At 31.2% G+C, this 15,367-nt stretch overlaps 2 protein-coding genes across 3 annotated transcripts; both read right to left on the minus strand.

Annotated features, from left to right (window-relative positions):
• Window positions 1-442: 442 nt before the first annotated feature.
• On the minus strand, window positions 443-3,421 carry LOC118057942 (protein DETOXIFICATION 16). The gene is made up of 8 exons (XM_035070676.2): window positions 2,984-3,421; window positions 2,066-2,610; window positions 1,868-1,954; window positions 1,716-1,772; window positions 1,398-1,636; window positions 985-1,103; window positions 800-886; window positions 443-712 (listed from the first exon to the last, which is right to left on the minus strand). The coding sequence occupies exons 1-8, from the start codon at window positions 3,251-3,253 to the stop codon at window positions 653-655; spliced, it is 1,464 nt and encodes a 487-aa protein (XP_034926567.1). The 5' UTR covers window positions 3,254-3,421; the 3' UTR covers window positions 443-652.
• An 8,448-nt stretch (window positions 3,422-11,869) lies between these two features.
• LOC118057941 (flavonoid 3-O-glucosyltransferase) lies at window positions 11,870-14,196 on the minus strand. Of its 2 annotated transcripts, XR_012170079.1 has the most exons (3): window positions 13,641-14,196; window positions 12,000-12,964; window positions 11,870-11,938 (listed from the first exon to the last, which is right to left on the minus strand). XR_012170079.1 is itself a non-coding variant. In XM_073409726.1 (2 exons), exons 1-2 carry the CDS (start codon window positions 14,131-14,133, stop codon window positions 12,105-12,107), a joined length of 1,353 nt encoding a protein of 450 aa, XP_073265827.1. In that variant the 5' UTR covers window positions 14,134-14,196; the 3' UTR covers window positions 11,870-12,104. The 2 variants fall into 2 exon arrangements, 1 of the variants encoding a protein (XP_073265827.1); XM_073409726.1 differs by having other exon boundaries at window positions 11,870-12,964.
• Between the last annotated feature and the right edge of the window lie 1,171 nt (window positions 14,197-15,367).

Below are 15,367 nucleotides of genomic sequence, written 5' to 3' on the forward strand. Positions count from 1 at the left end.
CAAGAAACCCCAACATCCATAACCTTTCTTTCAACTTCTGTAAACTGGCCCCCCTATCTATTATTCCACACAATTTAGCTACATGCATATAAATCAGGGACATGACTAATGCAATCTTTGGCATGATTAATGCTGCTGCAGTAACAACTGCTAGGACTGGTTTCACTGCCTCCAGCATATGTAATATTGGGATCTGATTCGCCATTTACTTGTTGCCTTGTATCTTAGGATTCTACACTTGCGTTCTGTAATAAAACATAATCAATACTAAAGAGACCGGCTTATTCTATGTGCTGACCTGCTTATAATATTTGTTGAAAGCTCTATATGAATCTTCAATGGTCTTAACTATAAGAACTCATTTCTAAGGCGATGATTTATTAGGTTCCAGTTTAGAAACAACGAATTGCATGTTGACCTTCTTAAGAAGGAGAGAAGAACATTGTAATGAGAATGAAACTTTGTTATAAATATATCTAAACAGGGAGTGCTTTTAATGGCCTGGCTCATACATTCAGTGTGTGAAATTGGTCATTACTTCTTCTTTTTTCCTAATCAAGAACAGGGCCAGTTAGCGATAACTTCAGTTTTGATACTATAATGCAATTTCTCTTCTTCAGGCAAACAAGTTATACTAAGATCTTTGCTCCCTTTACGTTGATGAATTATCAAGTATGACTGCACGGTAGACTCTGTCATGAGCTTTCTTTGACTGCAAAAGAGAGAGCAAAAAAACAAGAAATGAGACTAAAATTAACAGGCGATGCACAAAAGAATTAACAAAGGAATAGGCGTTTACATCTTTCTCCCAGTTGGTGCGAAGAGTTACTACAAAAAGCGCTAATGCTTGGAAAAACAGAGCTACTATAATGCCTGTCCACAGTCCCTGTAGACCATATTTTAGTAAGCTTTTGTATGCTGTTCAGTTGCATGGCACAAAAATATGTTCTATTCAGACACAGACAGACGAGGATATGGAGTTACCTTCCCGCCAAAATTGTAGACAAAAGCAAGGATTACAGAACAAGGAATGCCTAGAAGATAGTATGCACCCAGATTAATTACCGCTCCAATCTTCTGCCATCCACATCCTCTAGCAGTGCCTACAATTGTCAATTGTGGTTGTTTCAGCCAGCATAAAAAATCATGTAACAAGGCCATTCCACGCAAAGTACAGTAGAATTTTGGTGAAAGCATCCACATCATGGTTTTCATTGATGAAGGCATGTACAATGCATTAAATTATCCTTTCGAATTTTGGTTTTGTTTCTAATTACTGATTTCACTTGCTATATTCATTTGGTCCTCAATTTAGCGTGAAAAATCCCTATGTTCAGAAGTTGATTTTATGCATGGAGGAGGCACAGAGAAGAGAAAGATAAATCGCTGATACAGACCTGAAAACACAGATTGAATTCCGTCAAAAAAGTGAGATACTGCAACAAAAACCAACATTTCTCCCACATAGTTCACTACTGTTTTTTCTGTTGTATAAAAGGAGCCCCATACATTACGACCAAAGATCATCAAGGAGGCCACCGAAATGCCTTCAGTACCGACCAGGAATGTCGCAACACATACTGCTAGACGAGCTGCTTGTGGTTTCCCAGCACCCAGTTCATTTGAGACTCTTGTACTGACTCCAAAGAAATAAATTTGTCAGGAGAATGAAGCAGTTTTAAGTATATCTACCAGTTCATTTTGTGCAGGCTCACCTTATAGCAGCACTAAGACCAAGGGGTATCATGTAAGTCAAAGCACATGTGTTAAGGCTGGAAATACACAGCAATTTGTTAGCGTTCATGCATTTGAGACAAGTTCGCATGTGCCTAACATATTATCACTGATGGCTTCACATAACTCTAACCTGATGGAAAGGACAGACGTTTCAAGTTTAGGATTTGGAAGAAGACCAGATAACAGAACCATCATCTCAAATGACCAAATCTCCAAGCTATTCCAGCACAATAATAATGAAAATTAATTACTACTTGATATGTAAACCCAAATAATTCAATTCAGTTGGCTCTTGGAGTGATTGAAATAAAAAAAATAAAAAAAATACCTGACCATTATAGCTGAAGGAATTGCTAGTTTAAGGAAATTGGGAATTCCGTGCAGGGCCTCCTTTGATAAACCAGTCCAAGTCTTCTTACAAGAGGGAGATATCCTCACATAAAGAATAAGTAAGAGTGCGTTAGCCCAGTAGGAGATAGCATTTGCCAACGCAGCACCTTTATTTCCAAGTCCGGACTTGAAGACAAGAATCCAACATGTAAAGATGTGAAGAAAGGTCGTAATTCCTGCGCAAACCATCATTGGAATCACATTGTTTTGGGATTGCAAGAATCTGACATGACATTCTTGGATTGCAAAACCAAAAATGGTGGGAATCATGTAGCGAGCGTAACGCCCAGCCTCAGCTGATATTTCTGGATCCTGCTTCAAGAACACCAGAATGGCCCCGGCATTGGCCCATACAACTGCAAGTGGAACGCTGGCAAGTAGAAGAACTATCATGGCTCTCTGCAGGTGTATACCAAGCATGTCGTATTGCTTTGCTCCATAAGATTGACCACAGTATGTGTCTAATGCACTTGCCAGTCCTTTCTACTCATCAAACAAGTTTTATATATAAAAAGAGAGATTTGTGAAACTTTGATACAAAAACTTCAAATGTAAGTTTGAAAGACACGAGGATCTGTCGCTTGGAAAAAGGGAAAGCAAGTTTTATTCCTCAACAATGGCTTAGCTTCATTCATCACTAAGTTAGAAGAGGCAAATGGTTTAAAATCCATCCTTCTATGAGCTTGAAATGGGATTTGAAAAATATATTCACTTTCTGTAGAAAATGGCACAAGTACTACCATCGTTTACAGCCAAATAAGTCCAGTGATATCCCAGCTCTAAAGTTTATTGTAGTTGAGGTTTTATTTTCAACTCATAAATTGCACACAACCATAATGGGAGAAACCCCTCTTACCAATAAACTTAAGCCAGTGACCGAAGCAAAAGAAGTGGCCATGGAAGCACCTGAAAGTGCTAGCTCTCCAAGATGACCCACAAACATGACCGAAATCACCTGTAAAAGAAAAATGAAGAAATTAACAGTAACAAGAGGCCCTGCTAGCACAAGCTGCCTCTTCACCTCGTCAACAATCTCAACTTTGCTGAATCCATGTCTTGATTTTACTGCAGTTTCTGGGGAGATCAACGGTAAGTCAATACTTGGTTTTTCTTCTTCTAGGTCCATTGTTTTCGTTTCTTACAATCACTCACAGCACAGTAAGCTAGCAGAACAATTTGAAATTTTGTTTTTTGTTCGTGATGACACAAGTTACATAACTAGGCAAGTTGGACAAGGACAAGCAATCTGACAAGCACAAAAAATGGTAAAATAATGACCAAGAAAAATAAATCTATTGGTCTGTCTTTGTTTTGTCTTGTCGAATTCAATTTTGGTTTCTCCTCTTGCGAGGTCACCATGTATTTTTTATTTTTATTTTTAAAAGGAGATATCATAGTGATTGGCATTTGATATTATCTCATAAGCTAAAGGAACTTTCACTATGAATTTTGCACGTGATATTACTTTTTTATTCTAGAATTGTAAATTCACTTAACTTAGTTTCAGGGAAAGAAAGATATTAATCATTAAAGGAAAGAGAGGTTAAATAATATTTTCTATCTCTTTATTACACGGTGTAATTAAAACATTTTCCTTATGTCAAGGAGATTTTCTTGTTTTTCAATTTATTTGTGTGGCACAATTACATAAATATCTCTAAAAATAATATTTCTTAGCTTTGAATGCAAAACACTTTAGTTATTATGCTATGATTTTTTTTATTATTTTCATGTTGAAAATAATTGAATCCACCGTTTAGAAAAAAAAAAAAAAAAAGCAAGTTTTAGCCTCCATAAGATTGACTATCATGATAAAAATAATAAAACGCATGTGGTAAGAAGATTGTGGATTGAGCTCTGATCACTTTTTTTTTTTCTTTTCCTTTTTACTCTCTATTCTTCTGAAAAAACATGATGATACTTGCAAAAAGAAAAAAAAAAAAGAAGAAGAAGAAAAGTATGGATATTTGTTTGTTGTGTCAAATTAGGTCATCATTCTTTTAATTATAATGTATTTGGTTTAGAATTATTTATTGAGTTAATTTTATTTTTTAATTTCATCTCTTTACATTTTATTTTTATATTGGATTTGATCAATATTCTTTTAATTATAATGTATTTGATTTTGAATCCTTTATTAATTTAGTTTTTTTTTTTTTATTTCATTCCTTGACATTTTGTTTTTATATCAAATTTGATACTCATTCTCTTGATTTTTATTTTTTTCTTATTATTTTCTTAATTTAATTTTTTTTTCAATTTCATCATCATTATTTTATTTTATTTTTTTTGTGTCAAATTTGGTTTTTATTTTTTTCTAATCTATATTTTTTTCTTTCTTATACATTTTTTTTATTTTTTTTCAAGTTTATCCCTAATTATTTTGGTTGGTTGAGCATTTTACATTGTTATTTTTTTTTTTTGAATTTATCTTTTATGTTATGATCAAATCTCATAATCCGTGTCACAAGTTCTAAAGGTTAGACTGGGTTGGCTTTAGTTAATTTTTTTTTTATTTCATACATCATCATTAGGTTAGTAGAAAATTGATAATCCTTATTTTTTTTTTTTTTTATAGAGTTATCTCAATATCATGTTTGAAATTATAGATTCAACGAGTTTATCATGTTTGAATCAGACTTTTTTTTATCTTGAGTAAATAATTAGAATCTTTAGTTAATTTTTTAATAATAATTTTTATCATTTTGATTAAAAAAAAAATTAGGAAAAAAATTGGTAAACTCACATATTCCTACAACCCATCAATCTCGTACAATGTAAATATAATAGGGGACTAGATAGTTTTAAACCAAGGAGTATCATTATCCTTATTTCTTATCGGATTTGTGACCCCACAATTTGGACACCCATTAAAAAAAGAAGAAGATAAAAGAAAAGAAATCAAGACGAACATGATATATGTTGGATTTAGCCATTGTCTCTTTGTTCTTGGTGAATATTGATGAGAGGAGTCCTAGTTGATGACGTAACATGATTCCCGAATTCGTATTCAAGCGAGTCAAACCAAAAGGAGAGAGCCGCTCGAGGTTACTAGTTCGGATACTCTCTCTCTCTCTCACTTTCCCGATCGGATAAATGTTTGATCTTTCAACCATCATCTGTCGGGTCTCGTAACTGTGAATCTTTCCACCCACTTCCCCTTGTTTCGAGGAATAAAAAAAGCAGCGTTTGATGTCTTGGTCCAACAGTTAAAGAAACTTGTTTTTTTTTTTTTTTTTTATTCTGGGTTCAAACCTCACCGTATATGTCTGTCATTCCCGCAGTTTCTTACATGTTTACTGGGTTTGCAAGATATTTAGTGAGCCGTGGGATTAGTCGTGGTGCGCGCAAGTTGGCACGGACATCCATGTAAATAAAAAAAAAGAATAAAAAAAAGCAGACGTATTAATCTGTTCATCAACTGGAAAATCAAAGATTTGTTTTTTAAAAAAAATTAAATTAAATTTTTATTTATTTTTATTTAAAAAATACTTAATAAGCATTCTTAAAATATAAAAAAAATCAATTTTAACAACTAAAAAAACCTCAAGAAATATTTAAAAACACAAAATAAAAAATGTAATTTTTTATTTATTCATCCACCCCAATCTATCTTTTTAAGTAAAATAAAAGTTAAAAAAAATTAATGTGACCCCTCGTCAAATAAAACTCTCACGCTTATTAACTTTTTCTTTTGTTTTAGTCGAGTGATTTTATCTCTCTTTTTTTTTATATTCAAAAAACTTAAAAATAAACTTTTTGATGAGAACTAAAATTCCAAAAACTATAGAGATTAAAAAAAACAGTAAAATAAGTGAACTATTTTTTTTGTGTGAATTTGAGATTATGAGATTTCTCCTTATTTTACCTTTAGTCCTCTTTTGTTGGAATTTTTATTTTCTTAACAAATATTTAGAAATTAGTCATTAATTTGGTTATAAAAAAACTACCAATAAAAAAAATAAAATTAAAATTGAGAAAACAAATTATGGTATTATAAATAGGAAGTGATTTGGCTTTTCATTTTAATATATTTTATAGTGCATCTAAATATTTTACTCATTTTTGATAATTAATTTTATTATTGAAGTTGAAAATGAAATTCCACAGCCATCATATATGATTTTATAGTTGATCACTTATATGATCTCTAGTATTGTAATAATGGTTGTTTTTTAAAATATTTTTGCTCAGAAATATATCTAAATAATATTTTTTATACTTAAAAAAAATTACTTTTAACATTAACATATCAAATAATACAAACATATAAAAAATAATAATTTTAAACTAAAAAAAATTGAAAACAAGCAGCATCGTCAAAGATGCTCTTACTATTTCCTTGTACTCGATGATATTTTTTTTTTAGTTTAACGTGGGTGTCTGGTTCAGCTTGCGCGCACTTCGACTAATCTCATAGGCCCTGAAGTTAACGACTATGTAAGCCTCTAGTGGCCATCATATGAGCAACCTAGAGCTCGATGATATTGCAACTTTGGGGCCATGAACTTTAAGAATATTTAGCTAATGCTAATGATTATTTTTGTATGCATAAGGAATGCATTTATAGAAAGATGCGCAAGAATCTCCTACTTTTTTATTCTCAAAAGTCAGCTTTTTTACACAACAAACAACCATGTTAAATCCACATTTGTAGTTGGGTAAAAAAACAGGCATATACACACTAGGACTAGGAAATTATGAAAAATTTACTTCTCGGAGTGTAAAAAGGATTCAAAAACAAAGAAAAATCACGACGTTCAATGAACAGCAAGAGCTGATAGACAATTTACTTCTGAGTGCATGAGCCAGCTGGAAAGAAACTTGGGATTTCCAGCTATTCCCCATTTATACCCAATATTATTTATGTCTCTAATTTGATGCCAATAACCATTTTTTTTCCTTTTTTTTCTTCTTGATTTCAACATCAACCCCTGAAAAAAGTTAAACTAACCCGTAGAATTTATTTTTCCTTCACCATTAATTCCTATCCTTTCAATTATTGTTTTTTCTAATTTTGAATAATATATTATATTACAAATGTTTTTTAATTTCATTCCCTATAATGCTTTAGTTATATTCGCGAGGTTAGCAAATTCATACCAAATTAAATTACTTTTTCTATTATTTTTTTAAATTAATATTTTTTTTTCACTTTTCAATATTGAGTTGTTCGATTATTAAGCTTCAAAATTTTATTCCATTTGCTTTTCAATGTGGTTACCTTGATATTATGATTAAGTCAAATATTTTGCATTTTGAATCTGGTGGGCTCAGATCGAGATTTTGTCAACCTTTTTTTTTAGTTATAATTTTTCTTGAATTTCATCCTATAACTTTTTATTTGCTAATATTAAGCTTCAACTTTTTCCTTCTCATTTTTTTTTATAGAGTTATCATGTTCTCATTTAATTAATTAAAAATTTGTCTCCAAATATATATATTTTTTTTTATAAGGTTATATCAATCTTATGTCAATGGTCTCAGAGTTTGTGATTGAACTTGGTTTAATTAAGGATTATTTTATTGATTTTTTAAAAAAAAAAATTCAAGTTTTCCCCTTCAACATTGAGTTTTTTATACTATGGATGGGCTTAGATCGGGTCATTTTTTGTTAATTTTTTTATTATTGTTGTATTTTTTATTCATATTATTTAAATTATCAATTAAACTAATGACTTAGGTCTTAGATGTTTTTTCCTTAGCATTAAATTTTTTTTCAAGTTTTTTCCCTTCAACATTGAGTTTTTTATAATATAGATGGGCTTAGGTCGGGTCATTTTTTATCAATTTTTTTATTGTTGTTATATTTTTTATTCATATTATTTTAAATTATCAATTAAACTAATCATTCAGCTCTTAGATGTTTTTCAGCATTTTTGTTACCTTGAAAAAAAAAAAATTGGATAAAAATGACTTGCCCATGACAAATCGCGGCCCACAAATCTAATTGGAAGAAGAGGGTAATCTTGTAAGTCGCAAAATATGAGAATAGGATTTTTTATTTTTCTAATAGCTTGTATTAGGAGTAAAATGGCCAAAAATCTTAGTACAAAGCTCCAAATCATGTACCGTTTGGTTTGTTGAAAACTAGACACAAATAGCTTTCTACGGATATATACTTAGCTCGGTATCTTGCTCTATATTGATACAGTTTTCCATTTGAATTTGTTGATTTCTTTAGGTTGAGCTCAAGTTCTTTTAAGCTTTATTTAGAACCATCTAATCCAAATTGATTAGAGGATATAAATGTTGGAATTACTAGGAATGCTTTTACATCACATAGATATTGAATTACTAAAATTTTGATTTACCTTAGCGTGACATGGTTGAGGCCATTTTCGAACAAGTCTTTGAATGCATATGTAAATAGAATAAAAATTATACAACTTGATGTATCAATATATTTTATATATGTTATTTTATTTAAAACTCATGTTATAAAAGGTCAAATAAAGGGTAATAACCCAACATACCTAGGTTTGACTGAATGTCAAACCCAAATGACATGGGTCTGACTTACTTGTAGGCTCAACAGTCTTAGGTTCAGTTATGTACTATGAGTTGCGCCCAAGTACATATGCATATGGTGAAATTACAAACCCAATATCATTGGGTTCAGCTATGTGTTGCGTCTAAGTATATATGGGTGTGGTGAGATACCAAACCGATAATATTGGGTTCAGATACACACTGGCCCTAAGTACATATAGGTCTTGCAAGATGATAGACTCAATATCTTTGAGTTCAGCTATACGTTATGTTCAAGTACATGTAGATTTAGTGAAATGTCAGACCCAACATTATTAAGTCGAGCTTCATATTGAGCCCAAGCACGTATAGGTCTGGCAAGCTATCAAACCTATCACCTTTGGATTTTGAATTATTCCTAAATGTTTATGGAACTAACGATCATTGTTGGTCTCCTGATTGGGTCACGAGACTCTATATTGGGTCATGAGGATTAGTTTGTTAATTTATTCTTATAAATTTTAATGTAAAAAGTTAAAAGTCAAGAATGATTATCTCCCTATATCATTAAGTGTATAAAAGTATTATAATGACCTACTATATTTCTATCAACATTAATATTCTGTAAAAGATATATATTTCTCATTAATGCTACCAGGAGAAAATAATGTTACAACTCCTTCATTCAAACACATTGACAGAGTTCAGAGGTTATATATACTCTTTGAATCACCAAGTAAAAGGTTTAATATTTTATTCCACTCCCTATCATTTTTTAATATTTAATAATCTATAAAATTACAATTTTGTTTTTCAATTTCACCGCCTATGATTTTTTTAATCTTTCAAATTTGATCCTCATTCTTTTAATTGCAATTTATTTTGCATGGGAGAAAACTTTTTTCATCCTCCATTGGTTTTTTTTTTTTTGTCAAAGTTTTTCTCCAATCTTTTTATTGATTTTTTTTTTCTTTTGCAATTTATTTTTCTTAATATTTTTTACTTAATTTTATCCTTCAAATTTTTTTTTTAAGAGTTAAGTTTCTTTATTGAACCCATATACATGATTTCACAAGTTGCAGGTTTTAAATATTAGACTAGGTTTTAGGAGATTTGCCCGAGTTTGCTTGTGTTTTTTCTTTTCTTGTTGCTTATTTTTCTTATTTTTCTTATTTTCTTTGTGCTTTGTTTTCTTATTTTTTGGTTTGATTTTATTCGGTTATCCCTCAAAAACTTTCTTCAATTTCACCCCTATCATTTTTAATCTATAAATAATCCATCAATTTACAAATATTTTTTAATTTCATCCCCTATGATTTTTTAATCTCTCAAATTTGAAACTCATTGTTTTAATTACTATTTATTGTTTTGGGATTTGTTTTTTTCAAATCTTGTCCTCAAATGTTTTTCTCTCAAATTTTATCCTTATTCTTTTTTTATTACTTTTGCAAAAAAAAAAAATTAATATTTTTTCAATGATTTCATTCCTTAAAATAAAGTGCACTACTAGAAATTCGCTTAATACCAACGGATTTACAGACGACATATTTCTGTCGGCAACATAAAGTCAAAATTACCGACGGAATATTTATAATTGGTTGACAATAAAGTTTTTTAATTGAACTCGAGTCCATGATTTAACAAGTTGTAAGTTTTTAAGAATAGACCAGGTTTTAGTGGTTCGCTTGGGTTTTCTTGGGTTTTTTATCCTTTTTTTAGGTTGATGTTTTTTTTTTTATGAAGTTTTTCTTCTGTTTTTGTGTTTTTCCTTCTATTAGGGTAATATTAGGCTATTTGATAATCTAGACAAGTTCAAGTATGTTTTTTACATCTTTTTCTTGTTTTTTTCTTGTTAGTTTATTTATTTATTGTTGTTGTTTTTTTCCATATTATATAAATTGTCACTTCAACCAATGTCTCTGGACTTGTTTTTTTTAGCCTAGCACTTTTTTTATGTCAAAAAAAATATATTTCTCTGCCCTATGCTTTCTCGGGTTTCATGCACAATGTGTGTTCTATAGTGATTTTCAATGTTCGATCATTTGCTAGGAATCATGTGAAAAAAGGTTTGAGTTGGCACATGTAGAAAAAAAAAATTGCTGAGGAGGTGGTCTTTAATTTTTTTAGAAAATAACCAGACTATGCTTGGATTTCTTTCGATTGGTAAATAGCCAAAATAGTACTTTATGAAGAAAAACAAATAAATTGGTGATATGAGATTTAACTTGTGATAAAGAAGAAGAAGAAGAAGAAGAGACATTTAATAGAGAGATTAAGTTATAAAAAAAAAAAAAAAACTTAAGAATGCCAAATAGGGATTTTTTAAAACCAAAAGTACTACCTAATTATATGTTTTGTTCAATAGTATTAATTTTTTGGTCAAGTAAGGGGTTATTAAATTTTATTGTGATTTAATTTTTATTTTGTTGACTTGGGCTATTGTATTTTTATTTTGTTGACATTGGATATTGTGTGGATCGGCTTATTTCAGCTATATATATATATATATATAAATGCAGGTTTCGAGAGCAAAAACTATCTAGTTGGATGCTCTATTTAGATTCCCAACAGTACTTAAAGTCAAGAAACTCTCACATGCATTGTCTTAATTATTACAACAGTTGCTATTTGCTTTCCTTCATTATTATATGACATGATTTAGCCATGAATATGGGACATTAGCCATAGCAAGCTATGCCTGCAACTTGCTGCTTGTGCAATAACATTAGCTTATATTAATGGCTAATTGGTAAAATATCTCTGAACTATTGGTTAAGTTCAACTTAACCCTTACTTAACCCTTTTTTAATTATTTATTTTAATCCCGCAAATTATCAGATCAAAGTAATGCACCGTCTCTGTTAAGGATTGTAAGATAAAAAAAAAACACTTTTTCAGTATATATAATATGCTTCTATAGGAAGCCTAATGAATTGCTTTGACCTATAGTTTAAGGAACTAACATAAGAAGATCCGGCCTAAATTGAATTAAACTAATATTACAGGAGTTATTTTACCAATTAGCATATTTTATTTAACCAATGTGGCTTTCCTGGTATTTGTGTTTGTGTTGTGTCTCGAGATTCTACACTTTGAATATATATATATATATATATATATATATATATATATATATATATATATATATATATATATAATTTTTCCTCGTTAATGTTTTATTAATTAGTTAGTACCTCATGCATTAGTTTTTTTTTTTTTTTTTGAATTTAACACAGTAAAAATAAAAAACTAAGACAATGATAAAATCTAAAATAAAAAAAATAAAAAACTAAAAATGAAAAGGATACAAACATGATCGATTCAGACATATCTTCCAAGCCTAGTTCGAAGATCTTTCACAACTTAATTAGTTGGGAAGCCTTGACTACGTACTTCCAAGCCTAGTTCGAAGATCTTTCAGAACTAGCCTATCTCCATGCAGAACTACGTACTGCAGCTTTAAACTACTCTCAAAAGCACAAATTCTTGGAATTTTTCATCTCACATTACTTGGCGACCACCTCTACCAGAGTTTCGAAATTTTTTGTAGAGCTACCACTTGATCGCACGGCATCCAAAGCAAGACCTTGGAGGTGTTGAAGTTTCTTTCTCATTTTGTTCCCTTCATCGGTTGACATGATAAGGCTCAAGGCTTTCATCAAACCTCCTTTTGTGATTCTTCCTCCTTCAATCTCGAGACCAGTACCCCATACTGCCTCTATAGTCCTCGAGTTCACTGTTTGATCCCCAAAGAATGGTCTACAAATCACAGGCACACATCCAGCAATACTATCCAAAACCGAGTTCCACCCACAATGTGTCACAAACACTCCGATTGCTTTGTGTCGCAAGACTCTTAACTGCGGAGTCCATGAAACTACTTTTCCCTTCTCTTTAGTCCTTTCTAAGAACTCTTCAGGCAATTCTTCCTTAGGATTGCCTCTAAATGACCAAAGAAATGGCAACTTGCATTCCTTCAGCGCTTCTACTAGCTCTGCTAACTCTTGGGGTGGCAGCGTTATCACACTTCCAAAACTAATGTACACCACAGATTCGTGTTTCTGCTTGTCCAGCCACTCCAGGCAACCGTGTGGATCAGACGTGAACGGATCTGGAGATGTCAACACGAAGGGGCCGATGTGGAGAAACTTGGGAAGCCTTGACTTGAACAGATTCACCGCATCGGGGTCTAATTCTTCAAAAGAGTTTGAAGCAACAACAGCTGCCTGTGGTAATGCTAATCCCATTTTACACAACATTGCTGAAAATTGTGATTCCTTGACGTCAGTGAATAGTTCCTTAGGTATGTCAGAAATACGTAGTTCAGAAAATCCTGGAAGAATGTCGATTGTTCTATCCTCGGGCTCTGCAATAAGATTATGCAAATGAACAAGTTATCAGACTATAAAGGATAACATATATATTCATATGCTAGGCAGACAACAAAGGAAAAAAGATAATATCACTGATGATGTTGTCTAGGCCATGAGGCCATGCATATTTGATGAAATCCCAATTCCAAGATTTATGTTCTACCCAAAATTGGTGCTCTCATTGTAAACCTTCTGATTTACAATTCAAAAAAATAATATTAAAGTTAATTTTTTTAAAATACTCATCTAATTCTTTAAAAAAAAAAACACTTTGAACATAATTGAATTTTATCTTTTTCAAACATGTAAACTCAATTCAGTTATCATATGAATTCAAATGAAATTATATAATTGAATTAAATTAAAATAGATAATTAATTATTACAAATAAATTCTACTCTGACCGTGGAAAACCATGTACGTAGATGCAATTAAACGCATAGTAACTGCACCTCTAATTACCTAGGATGATGAAGATTGTCTCTTGATCCTGTCGAGTTCCTTAATTTAGAAATCAGTAAAAGCACAACGTGTGTTCTAGCCATTAATTCATTATGTAGAAAAATCTCAATTCCCTTGATAGTTACGAGTTCTTTTCACTTGAGAATATGCTAACAAAATAGCTATATTGTTGATGACCAGCTCAAAAAGGAAAATATAAAACCTTACCATTAATAATGCTTCTCATTTTCTGGTGGACTAGATCGGTTTCAAGGACCAAGAGGAGGGAACGAGAACTTGAGGTCCAGAGGGGCACCCAAGTGATATGCAATTCCCGAGCCAAATCCGCTGCAAACCAAAGAAATGCATCACTAATTATGCAAGTAAAATCCTTCCCTACCTCTTCCACCGCCACTTCCATTGCTTGCTTAAAATTCCCCGGCGTCGCCTTAAAAAAGTAATCCATTACTTCATCGTGATTCCCTGCAAAGTTGTAGTTCTCAGGCAAACCGTCGTTGACGTTGTACGGTTTTATGTTTTCCAGCCCGTCCTCCTCGGAGAAAAGTTTGCTGTTGGACTCCTTTGTGCTGAAGAATGAGAACTTTGCATATGAAGCAGAAGCGGACAGCCTCCTGACGAGAGAAAGAAGTGGAGGACCATGAGTGGCCATCGGGAATGCTAGCACAGCAATATGTTTTAAGTAATTTCTGGCTTCTGACATGATGAACTTGGTTTACTTCAATAATGGAGGTATGAGATATTTTTTATTATTTTGGGGAATCAAGTTAAATAGGAGGGAAATTGGCTTTCTGTGTGCTCACTAATACAGTATCTAGTAGCACAGTTAAAGTCGTGTTTGGATAAAAAAAAAAACATGAAGAAGCGACAAAGAGATGGTAGGTCAACGACCAGTCATAAAGCATTTCTCGTGCGGGACAATTTTCGAAACATAACTAAAATCAGTATTATTATTTTTTTATTTCAATTATTTAATTTTCGAGAAAAAGTATTATTTTTTATCATAATTCTTACTTTTTATTTATTTTTTTTATGTTCATGGAACAAATATTTTTTTTATTATTATATACTACAAGATTTAACAGTTTTACCGACGGACTTTTTCCGTCGGCGTAAGACACATATTCTATCGGTAATTAATTTACCGACTAAATCACCGACAGAGAATTTTTATCGGTGAATCTTTTTGTCGGTAATTTTTTTTTTTCTGTCGGTAATTCCGTCGGTAATAATATTACCGACGGATTTACTGGCGGAACAGACGCGTTGGTAAATTATTTTTTATTACCGATGGATTTACCAACGGATTTACCGACGGAAATAATTTCCGTCGGTAAATCCGTCGGTAATTATTTAAAAACATTTTAAAAAAATTCATTTTATAAAATTATAAAATAATTAAATTAACATAAATCAACATTGTATAATATATACTCAAAATGCTTGGAAAAAAGAATAAGAAAATCAACTCAAACAAATTTGTAACAAATAAATAAAACAAAAAAATTAATTCAACTAAAAAATTCATATGAAAAAATGAAGTTGCAATTGCTAAAAATTTAAAAATCCTATAAATAAATCAACTAAAAATTGATCTCATATGAAAAAAAAAAAAAAAAAAACTCACAACAACATTTATACAATTATTAAGAACAAAATCAATTAAAATTAAATAAAAAAACAAATATAGTGAAAATCATGAAAAATAAGAAAAAAGAAAGATCTTACCTTAATATACTTGCAAGTGAAGCTAAGGAAAAAAAAAATCGTGAAGCATATTAATTAAAAAAAACTAAGAGGATAAAAGAAGAAAGAAGAAGAAGGAAGAAGAAGACATACCCGAGCATGGAGAAAAAGAGAAGGAGATGAGGAGAGAAAAGAAGAGAAAGAAATAGATATTGATGTTTTTTACATATAGTGAAGAAGAAGAAGAAGAA

Source organism: Populus alba, chromosome 6 (genome assembly GCF_005239225.2).
Source record: "Populus alba chromosome 6, ASM523922v2, whole genome shotgun sequence".
NCBI classification, from domain to species: Eukaryota; Viridiplantae; Streptophyta; class Magnoliopsida; order Malpighiales; family Salicaceae; genus Populus; species Populus alba.